This window comes from Schistocerca nitens, chromosome 4, assembly GCF_023898315.1.
Source record: "Schistocerca nitens isolate TAMUIC-IGC-003100 chromosome 4, iqSchNite1.1, whole genome shotgun sequence".
Classification (NCBI taxonomy): domain Eukaryota; kingdom Metazoa; phylum Arthropoda; class Insecta; order Orthoptera; family Acrididae; genus Schistocerca; species Schistocerca nitens.
In genome coordinates this window covers 20,661,735-20,684,558 of record NC_064617.1, presented here as the reverse complement: position 1 = coordinate 20,684,558, position 22,824 = coordinate 20,661,735, and the positions used below count along the sequence as shown (strand labels likewise).

At 39.4% G+C, this 22,824-nt stretch overlaps 1 protein-coding gene across 1 annotated transcript in view; it reads right to left on the bottom strand.

The window, feature by feature from the left end:
- Nucleotides 1-22,824, bottom strand: part of LOC126251387 (F-actin-uncapping protein LRRC16A) — a 598,780-nt gene that overhangs the window by 79,001 nt on the left and 496,955 nt on the right. The window contains exons 22-24 of the mRNA XM_049951780.1: nucleotides 18,855-19,001; nucleotides 7,337-7,475; nucleotides 1,038-1,239 (exon numbers count right to left, since the gene is read on the bottom strand). Of these exons, the coding sequence (XP_049807737.1) occupies nucleotides 1,038-1,239; nucleotides 7,337-7,475; nucleotides 18,855-19,001 (488 nt within the window). The remainder of the gene's footprint in view (nucleotides 1-1,037; nucleotides 1,240-7,336; nucleotides 7,476-18,854; nucleotides 19,002-22,824) is intronic.

The window sequence follows — 22,824 nt, the reverse complement described above, 5'->3', positions numbered from 1 at the left end:
CCTCAGAACATGTCCTACCAACCGGTCCCTTCTTCTTGTCAAGTTGTGCCACAAACCCCTCTTCTCCCCAATTCTATTCAATACCTTCTCATTAGTTATGTGATCTACCCATCTAATCTTCAGCATTCTTCTGTAGCACCACATTTAAAAAGCTTCTATTCTCTGCTTGTCCAAACTATTTATCATCCATGTTTCACTTCCATACATGGCTACACTCCACACAAATACTTTCAGAAACAACTTCCTGACACTTAAATCTATACTCGATGTTAACAAATTGTTCTTCTTCAGAAACGCTTTCCTTGCCATTGCCAGTCTACATTTTATATCCTCTCTACTTCGACCATCATCAGTTATTTTGCTTCCCAAATAGCAAAACTCCTTTACTACTTTAAGCGTCTCATTTCCTAATCTAATTCCCTCAGCATCACCCGATTTAATTTGACTACATTCCATTATCCTCGTTTTGCTTTTGTTGATGTTCATCTTATATCCTCCTTTCAAGACACTGTCCATTCCGTTCAACTGCTCTTCCAAGTCCATTGCTGTCTGACAGAATTACAATGTCATCGGCGAACCTCAAAGTTTTTATTTCTTCTCCCTGGACTTTAATACCCACTCCGAATTTTTCTTTTGGTTCCTTTACTGCTTGCTCAATATACAGATTAAATAACATCGGGGACAGGCTACAACCCTGTCTCACTCCCTTCCCAACTGCTGCTTTCCTTTCATGCCCCTCGACTCTTATAACTGCCATCTGGTTTCTGTACAAATTGTAAATAGCCTTTCGCTCCCTGTATTTTACCCCTGCCACCTTCAGAATCTTAACATGTGTCATTTTCATCTTCTCAACTGGAATCATAACCAATATCAGTGGCTACTAACAATTTTTATATATTTCATCCCGTAAGTCCATTGACTCCACTACTTCCTTATTTCTAAAACCATTATGTAATTCTGCTTCCACTTGTTTTTTGATCTTCCATTTCATTACGTTCTTATTAAACTCACCAAAATTAGTTGTCTGTAGTTCTAACCTGTCATCAGAAACTGGAGAGACAAGTGGTGTTGTTGATCCAGGTCGAAAGAAAGTGTCGAGACCTTCAGAAAGACCCAAACCGTCGACATCTGTTAACTCCGAAGGACGTAGAACAGGCCTCGTTGGAGCGCGTGTTTTTGCACGACGTGGGCGTCCCTTCACAAGATGTCTTAACCGTAATGGGCCACAATCAGGTGATTCTGCAATACAGAATTAAAACACAATGTTTCAACACTTCAAGAACATCAGGTACTCATCAAGTTGCACATATGCAATGAACTTAAGACTAAATCCTAAATGATAAGGCTTCTTTGTCAAGAAATGCTGAGCTTAAGCAAGCAAAAAAGCAAGAAACAGGCATACGCAATGGTATTTGACCAATATATCAAAAGGCATACAATATGGCAAGCTGCAACCTCAAATAGCATTATCTCCTTGGTTTACCAATTGGAACAGGAACAGACAATTTATAACTACAATTTATTATGTGCATGATAGAACAGAGGGAGTGGAAACTGTTTGATGGAGTATGCGGGAACAATAGGTTGACACCAGGATAGTTGTGGAAGCAGGGAAAGTGCTGTGAAGGTTGTGGAACAGCCACTGAAATCAAGTGTGTTCTATTCAGCTGCATGTTGTGCCACAGTTTGGTGGCAGCCGTTCATCCTTGTGGACGGCTAGTTGGAACTCCCATCAATATAAAAAGCTGCGCAATGGCTGCAGCAGAGCTGATATATGACGTGACTGTTTCTACGGATAGCTCAGCCTTTGATGGGGTAGGATAAGCCTGTGACAGGACTGAAATATAAAGTGCTGGGTGGGTGGATTAAGCAGGTCTTGCACCCTGGCCTGCCACTGGGATATGACACTTGTGGCAATAGGGTGGTATTGACAGTGGCATAGAAATGGACTAGGATGTTGTGGAGGTTTGGTGGGCCATGGAACACCACTTGAGGAGGAGTGGAAAGGACCATACCAAGCCATGATATGTACCAGTCCAGTGGTGTTAGATAGCTCCTTTGTAACTCATTCTTGGGATTCATCGAAGGATTGCTGTGTGTGTGTGTGTGTGTGTGTGTGTGTGTGTGTGTGTGTGTGTGTGCGCGCGCGTGCGCGCGCGCATCCAAACACACATTTTTGTAGATATATCTGGTGGATAGTGCCTGTCTGTGAAGGCCTTTTTTGAGACCTTTAGCATAACGGGCAAATGAGATCCCCTCGTTGCAGATATGCGGTCCCTGGGTGACCAAGCTGTATTGTAGGGATTTTCTGGCGTGGAAGAGATAACAGCTATTGAAATGTGAACCAGGTGAAGCAGTTGGGGGAGAAGCTGTTGATGCTGTGAAGGAATGAGGATGGAGTGTCTTGGCACTGAGTCCACTTCACTTCATAAAGATGTCAACGTTCAACCGCTTAGTTGTGTTTGACCCAACTATCAACAGACACTGTCTACATGACGTGTGGATTTTTCTTTTTTACTATCATGGTCTAATCACTTTATGAGTTGTTTACAGTTGTGAAATGTATTGATCATTTATTTATACTCTAATTCTCTAATTTTTTCATAAGTAGAAATTCACAAAGTGTATAAGAGAATAACCATTAAGAAAGATACTTTGTAAATGTGATATCAATGCCAATTGAAAAACAAAATTTTAAAAAAAGAAGCTGCATGTATAAATTTGTACCTAAAGACATGTGTACAGTTATACACCTACACTAGTGCCCATATAAATAGATCTGGTGCGTGACTGGATTTGCGAATCTGCTATTTAAAAAATATCACAGGCAAAGAAAAATAAGGGGAAACGACTAAGAAACTTTTCACAAATAGATTTTATCTTAATGTTATAATGAAGCATACTTGCTACATCAACGCCAGCAGAAATAATACTGATGTGTGCAATAAAACAGATTATGTCTGTTCTGTCAGTACCTCAGATATTAAAAATATTTCCCATGAAATTTTGCACTGTTGAATGTCTAGCTTTTGAAAAAATACAATGCTGAAAGCCAACACCAATGTCTTATTGAACATATATTGCCTACATGCCAACTACTAAAAAGCAAGTACGGGCACCACATTTCTGTTCACTGTTATTCTTACACAGAAGAATACAGCAAAAGACAAGCACTGTGAAAACTTTCGCTGTTAAGGTTCACTGCAGGCATTAAGAAAATATTAAAGCTATTCAAGAACCACTTAGAATGGCAGTTTGTACAGCCCTTCCTGCCTAGTGCACGATCAGCAAACAAGCACACACACCCACGACATGAGAACCTAACACTGCACAGCGCAAATTCCAAAGTGCACAAACGAGTTTTAAGCATTTAAACCATACTGGACGTGTCTCAAATAATTAATTTTTGAATGATTTGCAGTTCATATTGGCAGCTAAATTGTTGCAGATTTATTTGTTACACGAGTGAGTATGACAGGAAAGAAAACGAAGATAGTTTGTCGCGTTATATTACGAACAACTTCCTTCAATCAGGACTTCAATTTGGTGACATATTTTATAACAATTCCTGTAGCACAGTTGTTCTGATAATTTTTGAATAATACATATTTTACTAACAATCAAACAGTTCACTGTTTATTTCCTGTAATCATCAGGAAAAGGCAATGTGTCAACTGGATGACAAAAATTAATGTTTTCATTACACCAGACACACCTGACTAAATATTAAAGCTCTCAGGCACTTTACAGTTATTACTAGATTTATTTATACAGAACTTGAGTGGAGTAAGAAATGGTTTTGTCTGCTGTCCCGCATGTTGTGCTGTGTACACTTGATTGAATTTGTAAAATGTTGTGATGAAAAATGAAAATGCAGAAATGTTTGAAGTTTAACATAATGATAAACCTGGAATGACAGAGAGCTATCAGAAATTATATTATCTGTCAATTTTCTGAACAATGCTTTAAGCTATTGAACTCTTCTTCTTCTTCTTATCGGAGGCTGAATCACACACTTAGTTCTAGGTGGAACCCAAATTATATTTACAGTCTTTTCATCATAGTCCTTCATACGTAACAGTGAAAATTATTCTGAAACTTCCAGGTAGATTAAAACTGTGTGCCGGACCGAAACTCGAACTTAGGACCTTTGCCTTTCACGGGCAAGTGCTCTACCAGGAGTGCTAGTTCTGCAAGGTTCGCAGGAGAGCTTCTGTAAAGTTTAAAAAAGGTAGGAGGCGAGGTACTGGCAGAAGTAAAGCTGTGGGGACGGGGCGTGAGTCGTGCTTGGGTAGCTCAGTTGGTAGAGCACTTGCCCGCGAAAGGGAAAGGTCCCGAGTTCGAGATTGGTCCGGCACACAGTTTTAATCTGCCAGGAAGTTTCATATCAGTGCACACTCTGCTGCAGAGTGAAAATCTCATTCTGGAAAATTATTCTCTCCCAATTTTCCAAAATTTGCTACATAGATCACAAGAGTTTTGCAAGTAAAGTCTGCTTTCCTTTTTTTCCCCCTTGATGTTCCTGAGGGCAGAAACAATGCCATGGAAACAGTCATACACTGATTCTTAGCACTGGCATTGTCATACATGAGACTGTCTTCTTTCTGCTCGAAATGATACAGTGTGGTTTACATGCAGTTCTTGCATGAAACCTGACTAACTGGCTTTATACACAGAAATTTTTGGAAAAACAAGAAGCAGTGTTTACATGTCAGCTATGAATTTCTCTACAGTGTTACATATTAATGACATATTCAGTACATATTTACTTGAGGTTAACCTTGTAATTTTGTGGCTTCCTTTTTTGTATATTTTCCTGAATCTATTTAACCAGCCAAAAAGGCCAGGAAATCAGTAATGGTCATCTCATTTGTAATTTAAAGCACCCAGTCTCTTAGATCTTCCTCACAAGGGAACCTCCCCATCGCACCCCCCCTCAGATTTAGTTATAAGTTGGCACAGTGGATAGGCCTTGATAAACTGAACACAGATCAATTGAGAAAACAGGAAGAAGGTGTGTGGAACTGTGAAAAAATAAGCAAAATATACAAACTGAGTAGTCCATGGGCCACATAAGCAACATAATGGACAAAGTGAGCTTAGGAGCGCCGTGGTCCCGTGGTAGCGTGAGCAGCTGCTGAATGAGAGGTTCTTGGTACAAGTCTACCCTTGACTGAAAATTTTACTTTCTTTATTTTTGCATAGTTATTATCTGTCCGTTCGTTCATTGACATCTCTGTTCACTGTAATAAGTTTAGTGTCTGTGTTTTGCGACCGCATCGCAAAACCGTGCGATTAGTAGACGAACGGACGTGCCTCTCCAATGGGAACAGAAAACATTTGATCGCAAGGTCATAGGTCAACCGATTCCTCCACAGGAAAACACATCTGATATATTCTATACGACACTGGTGACGGCATGTGCGTCACATGACAGGAATATGTTGTCGACCCACCTAACTTGTACACTTGGCGAATGGGTAAAAAGATTCTTCTACCTTGCCCGATTTAGGTTTTCTTGTGGATGTGATAATCACTCCCAAAAAAGTGATGAAAACATAAGAGTTTGTCACATAAACTGAAAATAAAAAATTTAACTTTTCTCTCGATGGAAGATTTGAACCAAGGACCTTTCGTTCCGCAGCTGCTCACGTTACCACGAGACCATGGCGCTCCTGCGTTTCCATCGTCCAATATGTTGCTGATCTTCCCTTGAACTACTCAGTTTGTGTATTTTGCTTATTTTTTCACAGTTCCACACAACTTCTCCCTGTTATCTCAATTGATCTGTGTTCAGTTTTTCAAGGCCTATCCACTGTGCCAACTTATAACTAAATCTGAGGGGGGTGCGATGGGGAGGTTCCCTTGTCAGTAACAGTGCACTGGATCTCACAAGCAGCTCTAAATCTTTCAAATAGTTCTTTTTTCAGACTTTCACGAGTTTCATTTTAGTTCATATTTTGCACTGTGTGCAAATATTCTTCTATTTATACAGTTCGTGTTCAGATTTTATGAAATGAAACTAGTTTCCGCACTGCTTAAGTTTAAGTACTTTCTCCCCCCTTTGTTTAACCAAAACTAAGCCTTTTGTTTGTCACTGACAGCTGTTACTGCGAGTTATCTTTGGTCTTGAAAGGCAGTCACTCTAACTACAATTCGTGGAATCATCTGAGTCATTTCCCATTTCTTCTAATACCCATATTTCCACAATTTCTAATGATATGCCGACATCATTTGAATGAATGTCCAAGAAATTAACTAATAAATAACGCATATGCTGGTCTTCAAGAGAAGTAAGTGATTTCAAATGCACACTACATTCTTCATATTTCGCACTTGCAAGGTTGAGAACATTAATTGGATTCCACATTGCTGATAAGCTCTGGAACCTGCACAAAGACAGAGGCTATTAGTGAAATACTGCTAATTATTATGGATATTAAATGAGTTGCAAAGTTGTGCAATTAGTAACTGTGAACAATTATGTCAGAAACTATCATCGGAAATTTAAATTTACTTTTGTAAATTATGATCATATTGTGCCATGTTATCTGTTTCCCGATATGCCATCAACAAGGGATAAGTGCTCCTGTGTTACACATGCACTGTCTGCTACAGCTATTAGCAGTAATATACATTTTTCCAGCCACTTGACGATCTAAGAAACTGGAAATTTTCAACATACTTTTAGAATAACTTGTACTGTGTCCTAGCAGCTGAAATTCTGACATTATGTTTTGTTTGGTGCATCCTTCTTGTGGAAAAAATTTCAGGGCAAGTCTCAATATGTTGGACTGAAGTGTTTCCTTGTTCGTGTAAGAGACATAACATGAAATTACATGTTTTAGTAAAATCTTTTGCATGTTAGGCCATGTCATTCTGAAAAACTAAAAGCAGAAATAAAATATTTCTCTTCAGGACTTCTTAAATGCCCTGAAGAGGAGAATAGCACAGATGATAAAATACTCATTTTGTGGTTGTTTTGAGTGTTGTGCAATTTATCCCAACTGACATTAGTAGTGAAGTTCTATGCACCTGTAAATCATATGTCGTTCTCTTCTTAGTCATACGGGGACAGGATGTATGTGACTTACTGACCATCCAACCAACTGGGTAATATATTCCAATTGTGAATTTGCACATGCATGTGTGTGTGTGTGTGTGTGTGTGTGTGTAAGGGTAGAAGGATGAATGATGACAGACACACAGAGGTGATACATTGGGAAAATGAGGTGCGAAAATAGGAGACAATAAATGATGTAAAACTATGACAGTTTCCTGAAACAATAAAGTAATGCCATGTAACAGCTTACTGCAATTAAGTTCACCTGCTCACCTCTTTCTGAGCAGGGCAGTGGTGGAAGCAAATCTGGAATGTCATCAGCTGAAAGACCCTCTATACTGTCTACAACAGATTTCGGTCTCAATTTGCGACCGTGGAGACTTTTTCGTTTTGTAGAGAGGTGTGGAGTGGCCTGTAAAACACAAAATTAAATTCAGTTAGTATTTCTATATCATCTCTATGGTACACATCAAATTGTCTGGATCTGACATACTGTTATACTGACAAAATGACAGTATCGACAATATGAATACTGACACCATTGTATTGATAGATTAAACAATGGAAAATCCAGGATGGATTAACAAGAATATGAATTAGGATTGACTGCTACTCATTACACAGATGAGGCATTGAGAGGCAGAGACGGACACATTTAAAAGTAGGCTAAGCTATTGCACATAGTTTTTCCTTCACACACACACACACACAGAGCCACTGTCGTCTAAAGACACAGAGGTTCTCAGTGGTCCCGGACAACAGTGGCAAAGTGTGTGGGAGGTGCTTTTCTAAATCTGAAGAAGGGCTGTGTCAGATCATTTATTTTCATATGTACTTTTAAATGTTCCTGTCTGCTGCTGAATGCCTCCTCTATATGAGAGTAGCAACCTAGCTAATTTGTATTGTTTCTATACTGATATATTCAATTCAATTCAGTACCTCCTAATTAATTATTTGATCCACCCTTCCAATCTATATTACCACATTTTGAAAGCTACTATTTTCTTCATGTCTGAATTTTGTACTGTCCATGTTTCACTTTTGTTTCACTGCATTCCACACAAATACTCACCATAAATCAGAGTTACTTGGACCCAAAATTTTAAAATGATTTAAGTCACTCCAGCAGGGCCGGCGAAAGCCCAAGTGCCACCCCGGGCGAGCTGCTAAATTGCCCCCCTCCCCCTCCCCCATTTTTTTTTTATTTTTTTACTAAACATTTGTGGAATTTTATTTAAACAAATCTGTAGGAAATATCAGCAATCAATTGCAATTTTTGTTTTTACTTTTCAGATCTACATACATTTCGGCCACTGAGTGGCCAGTCTCTAAGCTTTTAATAGGTGCTTACATCTAAACCGTCAGGTTAACAGTTACGTTCAGCATGACAGTATAGACGATAACATAACTCATTTAGAATAGTCACAATGTGCCCGGAATCTATGTAGATCTGGAAAATAAAAACAAAAATTGTGACTGATTGGCGACATTCTCTACAGATTTGTACAAAACAGTCGCAGGGCACCAGCTCAAAAATGGAGTCAAACCTGATTGAAGAAATCTAGCTAATTTTAATAAGCCTTGTGAATTTACAAACATGTTCAAATGTGTGTGAAATCTTATGGGACTTAACTGTTCAGGTCATCAGTCCCTAAGCTTACACACTACTTAACCTAAATTATCCTAAGGACAAACACACACAGCCATGCCTGAGGGAGGACTCGAACCCCCACCGGGATCAGCCGCACAGTCCGTGACTGCAGTGCCTTAGACCGCTCGGCTAATCCTGCGCGGCATGAACTTACAATTAACGTAAATAAACATTTTTTAGTGGTTGTGAACAGATAATGTATTCAACAGAAAACAATATATATTTACAATTTAATGATAATTTGGTTTGAACAATAATATTTACAATAACTATTTAATGTAGAACAAAATAAGAAACAACACAGTAAATAACCAAGACACTGATCATAATACAAAAATCTTAAAAAATACTAGACAAAACGAACCTTCCTGGCTTTTGCTTGTGCAAACTCTTTCACACAATCTGTGTAATATAAGTCCTCTGCAAGCTCATGCTCAATCGATATTGTTCCAAGATCATTCAAACGAGTTTGGCTCATCGTTGATCGGAGGTATGTCTTTATCAATTTGTTTTGAGAAACCCCTCTCTCAACTTGCAACTGTCACTGGGAGTGTTAGGAGAATTCTCGGAGCAATGTTAACATTTGGGCAAAAATTATGTCTTCCTATATACTTCAGAGTCTCTTTTGTACATACTCCAGGTTTCAACAATGTTGAAAGCACTTTTACTTCTTCCCTCAACTCCAGTGCATCAATGTCGCTTGACTCGTGATATTGCAAAATCGCTGTGAGGTTTCTACACTTTGTGTTCAGGCTGTCAGGAGGTGCAGTCTTCAGCTCGCCGATGTCGTAGAGAAAATCAAAATAATCACATTGAGATTTCAGTTGATTGAATCTCTCATTCAAAGATGTGGTTACTATATCTAAAAGTTAATAGTAGAATTCAATCTTGTAACGTTTTGTTGAGTCATCTATTGTCTCATCCCTTCCTTTATAGGTAAAGTGTATTGGCTTCTTACTTCATCACCAGGAAACACTTATCCGTGGTAACGTTAGATCTTCTAGCTCTAATTCTGTAGCTAATTCTTTGGAATCCATCAAGAAAGACACAAACTTTTCTTCTGTTCTGCAGGTCTCAAAATATGCTTTCGTTTTTTCAAGCACTTCCACGGCCTCAGAAACATTTATGTCAGTGGTCTGGAGGGTCTTACTGACTACACTGGTGTGAAGCAGAACGTCGTACCAGATTACCAGAGAAGTGAGAAAGGTGTAATTTTTTATCTGATTCGCAAGTGACGTCACTTCGTGAGCGGTCATGCCATCGAATTCTTCTGATATCTGAACAAGTGCATCATAAATGCCTCCAATTTGAAACCTCATTGGAGTAAGTGCATCAATGCGACTTTTCCACCTAGTATCACTCAGTGGCTTCAGCGACAGGTTAAACAGATATTTCAAGACATCCCAACGTCGAACGGAGAACGAGAAGAAGTCATACAAGCTTTTCACTGTCTAAAACATGGAAACAGCATATTTAGAAGACAAAGCGGCATCGTTTACAACAAGATTCAATGAGTGACTGCTACACGGTACATAAAATGCTCTCTTCTTCATGTCTGAAATTCTTTTCTGGAGACCAGACTTCTTTCCTTTCACGTTTGATCCATTGCCATATCCTTGCCCTCTCATATTAACACAATAGGATTTTTTTTTTTATCTTCTAAAAACTTTAGTACGACCTGCGTCAAAGTGGAGCTTGAAGTGTCGGGCACTGGAAGAAATCCCAGGAAATGCTCCCAAATTCGGACATCGTATACCCCGTCGAGTCTTGTCTCCTGGATGAAATGTACCACAACTGTCATCTGCTCAACTTTTGAAATATCTGGTGTGCAATCCAGAATTATACTGTGATACTTAGCAGAATTCATCATTAACAGAATGTTGTTGGTTATAGATGATCCAATAAGATGAATTATTTCATTCTGTGTTTCTTTTCCAACATAATGATGACCCTTGTTCTCACCTTGGTTTGTGCTGTACAGGTGCTCCATCACATCTTTTCGAATAATTCAACGAGTTTCAAGAAGTTTCAGTTGTCAGGCTGAAAGAGTGTATCTCAAAGGCAGACATTCCCGACCCAGGAAATGAATTATTCCTGTTAAGCGGTCAAGAACATTTTTCCAATGTTCGTTTTCAGTATTCAGAAGCCTCTGATGATGGGCGTCGACAGTTCGTGACTTTTTCAGTTCCTCGGAAAACAAGATCGACTTTTTATGTGAATTCAAATGCTCGGTAGACTTCCCGTGACTTTCGAGATACGAAGCAAGGTGCTGCCAGTCGCTTATACCATTTGCAATTTTTTCTGTAGATGACGAAAAAAGTTTGCAACAAAAGCAGATTACAGCATCCTTGTTCTTTGAGTACACCAACCAATGTCTATCTGCTTCTGCTAAATTCTTCAAAGAATAGCTGTAGTGCACAGGGCTGAAACACCGGTTGTCCGTGTTTCCAGACATTCTTCAACTTCCTTAATGCGCTTGGGAGGACCTCGCATGACCAAAGTCATTTGAATGCAGTTGTTAATACACTACTGGCCATTAAAATTGCTACACCAAGAAGAAATGCAGACGATAAACGGGTATTCATTGAACAAATATTTTATACTAGAACTGACATGTGATTACATTTTCATGCAATTTAGGTACATAGATCCTGAGAAATCAGTACCCAGAGCAACCACCTCTAGCTGTAATAACGGCCTTGATATGCCTGGGCATTGAGTCAAACAGAGATTGGATGCTGTGTACAGGTACAGCTGCCCATGCAGCTTCAACACGGTACCACAGTTCATCAAGAGTAGTGACTGGCGTATTGTGACGAGCTAGTTGCTCGGCCTCCACCGACCAGATGTTTTCAATTGGTGAGAGATCTGGAGAATGTGCTGGCCAGGGAGGGAGGGACACACACACACACACACACACACACACACACACACACACACACACACACACACACACACAAATGACCGCCAACTCTAGCATCTCGGTCAGAATGCAAATATCACATGGCATGCACAAGCAGCAGGCTGGAGGGAAGGGATAGTAGTATACGGGTGGGGAGAGAGATGAACGTTGTTTGGTGGAATGTGGAGCGACTAGACTGCCAACAGGCACAGCGTCAGGAGGTTGTGGGGCAGGTATATTGGGGAAAAAAAGGAACAAAGAAGGAGAGGAGTAGCTAAAGACAGGCGGAGGCGCTGGCAGAGGGATGTAAATAAACAGTGTGAGAGACAAGAATGGAGCGGAGATGATAGGACAAAAGGGGGTGGAAAGTGTTGGGTGGATGGTGTGAAAACAGTGTATTACTGTAGCTTGAGGCCAGGATAAATACAGGAGAATGGAATATGTTTTAAACGTAACTCCCATTTGTGCAGTTCAGAAAAGCTGGTGGTGGAGGGTGGTGGTGGGGGATCCGGATAGCACAGGTTGTAACACAGCCATTGAAATCAAGCCAGTTACGTTCAGCTGCATGTTGTGCTACACGGTGTCTTACTTTGCTCTAGGTTTTAGTTTGGCACTGGCCTTTCATTCTGGTGGACAGCTGGTTGGTAGTTGCACCAACTGTGCACCACTGCACAGCTTTTGACATTTGTGTGACTACCAATCTGCTGTGCACCAGGATGAACGGCCACCATTAAATTGTGACGAAGATCATAGTACCCCACCCTGTGGCGCAACGTGCAGTTGAACATAACACACTTGATTTCACTGGCTGCTTCACTAACCGAGCTATGTGGATCCTTCCCTCCACCACCAGCTTTTCTGAACAGCGCACATGGGAGTTGTGCTTATAACATGTTCTCCACTCTTGTAATTATCCTGGCCTCAACCTGCAGTAATACACTGTCCCCACACCCTCCAAGCAACAGTTTCCAAACCTTGTGTTCTATCGCCTCCTCCCCATGCTCGTTTTTTGCTCCTTTTTTCCCCACCTCCCTGCCCCACAACCTCCTGACGCTGCACACTCCACTAGACAGAGTTCGTCTCTCTCCCCACCTGTGCACTACTATCCCTTCCCTTTGCCCTTGCCCTTTCCCACCCCCCTCCAGATTGCTGCTCGCCTCCCACGTGATGTTGCATTCCGACCCGAGATGCTGGAGGTAGTAGCCATGTGTGCATGAGGGTGCTTGATTGTTTGTTTGTTTGTTTGTGTGTGTGTGTGTGTGTTTACTGATGAAGGCTGCAGCCAAAAGCTATATGTGACTGTCATTTAATCATGCCTGTCTGCAACTCAGCCCCCAAAACTAGCATAATGACATGTGGAGACATGAATTTTTGAGAGTAAAATTAGTAATACCTCCCAAAACATTTTGAGCGCTTTTGATGTGGCAGAAATGGTAAATAGTGCTACGATGGTTTCAGAAAGTTCAGCTTCAGTTTAACACAATGTACTTACAAACACTGATAGGGAAAATTGTGAAGTATATATTACAGATCTAGTTAAAGAGAGGCTCAGTGAAACCTGAAAAAGCTGCAGGCCTATAAAAAGAATTTCTCAGATCAAAAAGATACATACTTTTTCTGGGGCATTGGCAAATGAAACATGGGAAAGTATATGGCAAGCAATGTAGATGCCAAGTTCTCTTAAATTATTGCAGCAGATAGTTTATTGTTTAAATTATTTTTGAGATGATATTTCCAAAAATAGCCACATCTATTGCTATAGGTAAGAAGAATTGATAGATAACTGCAAGTCCAAGAATGTTCTCACAGACAGTTAAAGTTCTAAGTTCCTTGCAAAAGTGCTGCTCTAATCCACAGTTACACCATTACAATCACAGATATAAAAAAAGTACACAGGAGGGCACTGCTTTTGACAAAAAATTCATTCAATGAATAATTAATATAGAATGCAGAGAATAAAAGTAAACGGGTGTGGGAGATTACAAAACAACAGACTGGAAAATGCAGACACAGGAGTAATAATACACAAATCAAAAAGTGGAAATTGCATTAAAAAAATTTCTCAGGAATTAGCATATTCTGTAACTGATTATTTCTCTGATATTGCGGAGAAGCTGCAACAAAATCTTCCTGACTCGCATGTAGCACCCACAGTGACTTATATAGCAAACACATTGATGATATTCTCATAGCAGAGCTTCAAGTTAGGAAGCCCAACAATTACAAACAGGAAGTCAGCAGGCATAGATGAGGTTCACATCTCTGTTCTGAAGGCATGCATAAATAGCATACAGTCCCCATTAAAAAAACAAAATACATTAATCTTTCAATTGACGTGTTTTCCCAGAATATCTGAAGTATGTCCGAGTGGTGCCCTTGCTAAAACAAGGTAATGTGGAAAGTATTGAAAACTAAAGGTCAATTTCAATGCTGTCTTCATTCTTGAAAATAATTGAAGCAATCATGAAAGAGAGACTGACAAGTAACATGAGTAAATACAATATCTTTAACAAAGCACAGTTCGGTTTCAGAAGTGGAGGAAGTACAATATCAGCCACTGCCGAGTCCACAAAAGTGGTAGTTGGTGCTCTTAATAGGTATGATAGTGTTACAGGCATTTTTTTAGACTCATTCAAGGCTTCTGGCACTGCTGCTGATAAAATACTACTGAGAAAACTAGAATCATTAGGCATGAGAGGAAAGCAAATGATTGCTTTTAATCTTACTTCGAAAACACCTAACTAAAGGTGGAGATTGTTCGCATTACTGTTGATGATAAAATTTTAATAAAAAATTGACAAACAAGAAATATATAAACATAGCTGTAACTCAGGGTAGTGTATTCGATCCAATTCTTCCATTCTTATTATCTACCAATGACTTTCCTGACTGTATAAAATATGGAGAAAAAGTTCTCTTTGCCAATGACAACAATATCACAATCACTGAGAAGATGTCAGAACTTTTATTAGGGAAAGCAAGTGAAACCCTCAAGGATGTTTAAAATTGGGCAGTATGTGATAAATTAACATTGAACACATAAAAGTACAGAATGCATTTCAGCATAAAAGAAGGAAGCAACACTTGTCACTTTAAGCACATATTATATCTCTATAGATTGTGCAACAACACAAAGTTTTTAGGGATGAACAATGATTGTCAACTAACATGAAATGAACATAGAAAGATACTGGCAATAAGAATGTCATCGGCATGCTATGCTCTCACTGTGTTAGCAGAAGTTTGTTACACACAGTGTTCTGTGGTGACATACTGTGTCTGCAAAAGCTCAATTCTTAGCTATGGGCTTCTTTTCTGGGAACTGAAAGCACAAAATATGGACACAGTTTTTAAATTGCATAAAAAGGCCATAAAAAATAATAATAGGAAGCAGTAGTTGGGCTCATAGTAAAGAGTGGTTCAAAAAATTAGTCATCCTTTCTGCACTAAGTGAGTACATATATCAATCCATGCTGCATATCAGGGAAAATATTACTAAATACTGCACTAACAGTTATATTCGTAATCAGGGAACAAGAGCTAGTTTGGATAACATATACCAAGTAAAATTAAATAAAACACGGAAAACAGTATTTTATATCAGGGGATAAAAATGTATAATAAATTGCCAAAGCAAGTGAAAAAGATTACTAAAACATGTTTCTTTAAAAAGGCAGCTAAAACGTTCTTCACAAGTAATGCATATTACAAAATTAAAAATTAAAGATCACCGAGCAGACTCAGAGTTGTGGACAGTAATGAAAGGGGATACCACACCACCTTGCCACATTTTGGTACATGGTTATCGTTTAGTGCTTCCACAAGGATTGTGTGTCAAGATGTATAATGCATGATTGTAATGGGGCAAAGCAGCATCTTCCCAGCCCAGGAGTCATCAGTGTTTGAATCATTAAAAAACACACACACACACACACACACACACACACACACACCATAATCTGCCATTTAAAAGTGTAAATGGAGAAAGTGAGTCTCTGATCACAGAAAGTGTAAACTAGAAGAAAAACATTGCATTGCTTCAATCGATACAGGGCTGAGAGCTTAGATATACGGATGGCTGAGACACATCAGTTGCTGCTGAAGACAGCACTGTTCCAAGAGAAGGATGGAGTAGTACAATTGGTATTTCTGAAAATTCCACATTCCAGGACATTGTTGTGATGAAGATGTGATTACGTCCACACAGAAGATTGAAGCAAGTGAAATGCTTATGAAGGAATACAGGTAGGAGTTAGCAGTGACAGTGGGGAAGAAGAAGGAAAGGCACTGTGTCAAGATTCTCTGCTGCTGTGCAAAAAATTGATATTTTCAGCAATTTCTTTTCCTCTTTTAATGTAGATGACTCAATTCTAACTTATATCAAACAGCTGGAGAGACAACGTCTTTCACTGCAAGATTTTGAAAGGACAAAACATAAAGAAATCTTGATTTTAAAAAATAACAACAGATGTGGTCTGTGAAAAGAGTAATAACTGCATATTTACTGCATTTAAATTTTTAGCACAGGGTAATTAAATAGCACTTATATCATCTAAACAAGCTTTAATTATGATTCGGCGTCACTCCTTCCAAGTACTCTGCATAGCTCCAATTTCAGGAAAACCCTTATTTAAGGGGAAAGACATTGGTTCCCAAGAGATTCGTTACAAAGGGGTTTTACGGCATGTATGCCATGTCTTACTGGCAATGTATTACCTTGAAAAATCCTATAACATTGTGAGATGATCCTTAGATGTATAAGAAAAATAAATAAACAGTATCCTGTCGTATACATCTCATCAATTCAGTATACAATACAGGGAAAAAAATGGATTTCCTGTTAACAGCCTGGTGATATGACCCCTCTTGAACACATTAAACTGTTCAAAATAGCTAGCAATCTTCTCCCCGAGACATAATGCATTCTGATTGGATGGGATACTAGTGACAATAGCAGAGACACACATGAATGCTCTTGTATGGTCTGGTGACTGCCATGATAAAACTCCATCCATGTGGCATGATATATACAAACACTGCCTTAATACAAAGTCCACTTTACAGATGGCCCCACTGTTGTTATGTTTCAATATTTTCATTGCTGTGGTAAGGGAAAGGCAGAGTGCCACATCACAGGTGCACGCGCATGTTGGGTTATGACCTTGGCTGTTGTTGGACTAGTCTAGTGTGTTTGTCCAGTTGTTGACATGCAGGCAAACAAATAAGAGCAGAGAGGTATGGTTCATTTTCTATTGTCTGGCGTTGCTGGAGCACCCAAAATTCATCATCACATGTCAACTGAGGAAGGTGAACACTACACGTCCCTGAAATGTGTGCACGAGTAGCAGAGGAGATTCCGGGAATGGAGCACATAACTGCAGGACTATACCTGCACCCAGGACAGGCCAATCGAGCCATTACCCTTGATGTGATGGCGCGGACTGATGGTCTTATCCAGGGAGACTGACAAATAACACAGGATGAAATTCATGTTTATGTCAGTATTAGCCATGACTCCGAGTGTGCTATCAGCAAAGACCATTTGCGTAACCGCAAAATTTGCACTCAGTGATACATTGATTTAGAAACTATTGTTGCAATATTGGGAGCTTTTCACTTTCCTCATTACCTTTTTTTTAGTTACTGCAATAATTTGAGAAATACATGTATAATTCAAAGTAAATTACAGTTACTGATTTAAATAATCATTACGTGATGATAAAAAGTTTTGTGATTTTGAATCTTTTTACAGATCCGAATTTGCAAAATGAATGGTATTTACTTAAAAAAAAAATCCTAATACATGCAACAAAATTCTGAAGCCTATACCATTACACATACAAGACAAGTGTATGTGCAATGTCTCATACAAATAACTATTCTGTCCAACATTTTTCTCATTTTGTTGATAGTGTTGTCACCAAAGTAAGAGCTAAATTACTGAACACTAAGACTACGTGCCAAATCAGGAGCTCAGCATGAACATCTACTTTTTTGTGGAGAGTGCACTGCTTCCCTTCTGTGTATTTATAAAATACCACCAGGAGTTAATCAACTTGCTGCTAGTACCTCTCCATTCCACACTTTCAAAAAGGTTTCAATTAAATGCTACATTTGGTTTCAAGGCATCAAATACATTTATCACAGCATGCACTCCATTAAGGAGTAAGAATACATAAGCTCAGGTAAGCTTTTTTATTCTTTATTTTGTGGGTTCTATATTGAACTTTTCACTATTTTTTGTCTTTTCCTTATCTAACTGAGACATTCTCTCACATGTCCTCCAAAAGAAACACTACTTAATTACAAAACATTGACAATAAATAATGCTAAACCTCTTTTCCAAATGTTTACACAATTCATGTAATGGTGCAATTTTTTTTAAGAATGCAAGTATTATGAATGCAAGACAATTATTTTCCATTTACTGAATGAACATGCCAACACAGTGCCTACTAACAATTTATAGATTTTATGTGCTAGACAAATAAGGCAACACAGAAAAGACACAAGTTACATGATAACATACTGTGCTGTGAACAGAATGTGCATTCAAAAAGTACAAATCAACGAAGATGCTACACATTATGTCTCTGTAAAGGTATCTAAAGAAAAATTATTCAGCTCTTTTTAATATATGATGCATGTCAAAAGAACCAAAGAGGTTTTGTGATTATGAAACAACATGAGAGGAAATGTAATACTTGACGAAAGTTTACAATTGTCATGCTCATCCATACATTCATGCGTGTTATTAATCGTTAGAGATCAAATGAGTTATATACAATTTATTCCATAGCTCATACTTACGAGGTTTAAATACTCCAATTTCTGATAGAATGGTTCAGTTTAAAGTGGGAAAAATATAAAAACGTTTATTAGTGTCCAATCAACATACAGTATATTACATCAAATTTAATACATATAGTGACACATAGTTAAAAGTTGTGAGCTTCCTCAGTTTTGGAAAAATCTTGGAAACTGAGAAATCATCAAATTTCACATTTAAGGAGCACGGGAAAAAAACTTAGCATTGTTTTTATTTCAACCATTACGCAAGAATCATGAAACAATAACACTTTATGTTCAACTGTTAGATCAACATATATAGTTCTTGCTCCTTTAATCAGAGCAGAATATATTTCTTTCTCTTTTCATTATTTGGTTTAGGATGCTAACATACCATAGTGAAACACTACAAATTTTATTTAAGTTAAAAAAAAAATAGGTTGACATACCATTGGTGACTGGTCCGAACGTTGGCTAATGGTGTCAGCTGTGGAGAAGGTGTCACTGGGATCATTGCGTGACGAGCCCGAACTCACACGAGACCTGGTTCTCAATACATCTGGTGTTGAAGAACGCTTTTCATTTGTATCACCAACCTGTGAACAAAACAAAAGCATATGTCACCAACAAGTATTCATTCACATGTAACAACCGTACAGAAATTCACATGTTATTTTTTGCATTATAATAGAAAGTTATGATTTGAATACAAGGTAACATCTCAGTGTGTAGTGTCCAGGCACCGAGTCATTGACAGATACATATATAAGACTAATCTTTCGACGATGTCCTCCAAAGGGCAGGGCAACATCTTTCTTCCATCCAGTTACCTCATATTGTCTATATGGTTCTGTCTTTTGTTTCACAGCTATACATATCCTCCCCCCCCTCTCTCTTCTTTCCTCCCTCCCTCCCTCCCCCTCCCTAGAAAGTAGACATAAGAGTTCTCCATGCTTCAGCTTCACAAAAAATTTTATCAATGTCCACAGGTAAATGCAACTACACAAAAACATATTTGGCACAGGAAAACAAACTTGTCACAGATCAGGACTGGCCAAATACTACAATAATAAAGCCAAAACCAGGCATATGCCATGATTTTCACCTGAACATACATTTTAAAGATTGGATTATAAATAAAATTCAACATCCTAATAACCCTCATGTTTGCAGATGACATAGTGTAATAATTTAGATCTGTGGCCAATTTCGGTTGGCAGCCACAGGACATTCGTACTGTAAGTTAAAAGGTAAAGTGTATAAATAATTTAAAGAACAACAAAATCTGATGTAACATATTTACTAACCTAAACATAATACTAAGTCTGTTTTACTTGTAAAAAGATGGACCCATCCTTAATTTGTTATTATTTTCTGCATGCACGGGAAGGGAGTTCAAAACTCCAATAAGATTGTTTCAGTGCCTTGTCAGGCATTCCCCTCGTTGCTCTTCAATCAGTATAGGAATAGAGCACTGTAACTACACCAAACCACACGAAATATAAGGTTTAACAAAATATGTTTATCTAAAATGGTTCAAATGGCTCTGAGCACTATGGGACTCAACTGCTGAGGTCATTAGTCCCCTAGAACTTAGAACTAGTTAAATCTAACTAACCTAAGGACATCACAAACATCCATGCCCGAGGCAGGATTCGAACCTGCGACCGTAGCGGTCTTGCGGTTCCAGACTGCAGCGCCTTTAACCGCACGGCCACTTCGGCCGGCTATGTTTATCTAAAACTGTTATTCCTGAATATGTCAAGATTAATGTAAACAAAATGTCATTTGCTGCACCATTTGCAAAAAGAAAAGCAAAATTTTCTTGGCTTGGAAAGAAAATACAATCCCTGCACTCAAAGAAATGACTGCTCAACAGAACGATATACAAAACACTTACAAACACAAACAATGGAAACATCAGGTTGGAGTACCACCAACATCAGGAAAGGGCTGGATTGCTACTCACAATAAAAATGACCTGACGAGTTGCGGTCAGGCACAATGAAAAGACTATTACATATTTACACTTTATAGCTTTCAGCCATAGCCTTCTACAGCAAAGAAAACACAAAAACACACACACACACACACACACACACACACACACACACACACACAGATATTCACACAAGCGAGCACACCTGATGCATACCTGACGTCTACCACTGGCAGCGCCAACTGGAATGCGAGTGTCATATGAATAGCAGTCTGGAGTGGGGCCAGAAGGGGGAGGAGTAGCAGGGTATGGGTGGGAGGAGGAAAGAGCGCTGTCTGATGGGGGTGTACAAGGATTAGAGACTGACAGGCACAGCACTGGGAGGTGAAGTGTGGGAAAAAGATGGGGAACGGAAAAGGAGAGGAGAGGAGAAGGGAGGGGAAATGATGGGTGGGTACAATGTCAATGAGAGTGAGGGATTGTGGAAACGGAGGAGGTGACAGGACGAAAGAATGGAGAGTTCTGGGTGGAGGGTGAGGGGACAGTAAGTTACCACATTTTGCGGCCGGAATAATTTTGGGAGGGGAGAACATGTTCTAATGATAACTCCTAACTGTGCAGTTCAGAAAAGCTTGTGGCAGAGGGGAGAATATGTCCTAATGGTAGCTCCCATCTGTGCAGGTCAGAATAGCTGGTGTTGGAGGGGAGGATCCAGACTGCCTGGGTCATGAAGCAGCCACTGAAATCAGGCCTGTTACGTTCAGCTGCATGGTTGTGCCACAGGGTGGAGTACTATGATCTTGGCCACAATTTAGTGGTGACCATTCATCTGGTGCACAGCTGGCTGGATGTCATACAAATAAAAAATGCTGTGCAATGGTTGCAACAGAGTTTGTGGACTACCAACTAGCTGTCCACCAGGATGAAAGCCCACTGCCAAACTAAGGCAAAGAGCAAAGTAGGCCACAGTGTAGCATAACATGCAGCTTGACGTAGCAGTTGAGATTTCAATGCCTGCTTTACAATCTGAGCTATCTGGACCCCCCCCCCTCTCCCCCCACCGCCATCCATCCTCAACTGCGCAGATGGGAGTTGTTCTTTCAATACATTCTCCACTCTGAAAATTATCCTGGCCTCAACCTATGGTAAGCTACCGTCCCCACACCTCCCACCCAACAGTTTCTGCCTCCCAGTCCTATCACCTATCACATTCCCCAACCCTCTTTGTGTGCTGCCCTCTGCCAATGTACCTGCCTGTCCTTTCCCCTTCCCTGCTTCCCCCCCTCTCCTTTTCCACTCCCCCCCCCCCCCCAAAACTGCAACTGGCTGTCCTTGCACACCCTGCCACACAGAGCTCTTCTCCTCTGCAAACCGTACCCTGCTATCCCTCCCCTTTCCCCAACCCATCAACCCATTCTAGATTGCTATTCACGCGACAGTTGCATTTCGATTGTAGCTACCTGTGGTAGCAATCTCGTGTTTTTGTGGTTGTGTGTGTGTATGTGTGTGAGTGTGTGTGTGTTGGGGGGGGGGGGGGGGGTTGCACTTGTGTGTTTTCTTTGCTGAAAAAGGCTTTGGCTGAAAGCTATAATGTGTAACAGTCTTTTCGTTGTGCCTGTCTGCAACTCGGCAAGTTATCTTTCCTAATATTGCTGATAAAACACAATTGCTACTATGCAATCACATTAAACAATCTACAATACTTTATGAAATGACTGAGCAGGCAAAATCTCACATACAGGCATAAACAGAAAATAAAATCGAGAAACAAGACCAGAAACTAAAGAAAACCGTTAAACACAAACCCACCCAATATGAGGAACGGGAACCAGCATATGAAACATACATTCTATACAAGAATTGTTAATTCAGCTGAAATACAGTTCTCAACACAAGAAAAAGAACTAGTCCGAAAGGGACCCAAACACAATCTAAACACGTATCACACACAAACAATAGAAAACATCATTACAGAAAGAAAATATATAATAGAATAGGAAGAGCAGAAAGATACAGGAAATTTCAATGCAGAGCTAACCAAAGAATTAATAGCAGAACAATCATGATTAGAAAGAACAAAAATACCGTACATGATAACAGATAACCAAAGAGGAGAAAAGAGCTAAAGACATACACAAAAAGCTGAAGTCACACAATGCAATGATTATGAGGGCAGACAAGGGAAGAATGTTGGTTGTCATGTATGAAAAGGAATATACAGATAAAATATTAAATTTCATAAGAGAAAACCAAATAACAAAGCTAAAAATTGACCCCACCCAACGATTCCAAAGACACAAACAAAAACTACCAAAAACATCTAATCTACACTCTCTTAAAGTCAAATAGAGAGAACAACACAAAAGAATCCCAAGTCACCCATACATAGTGAGTGGTCTGCCAAATATTCACAAGCCCAATACTTCAATGAGACCTATGATCATTTTCACAATTGTCCCAACAAACCATTTAGCCAGGTA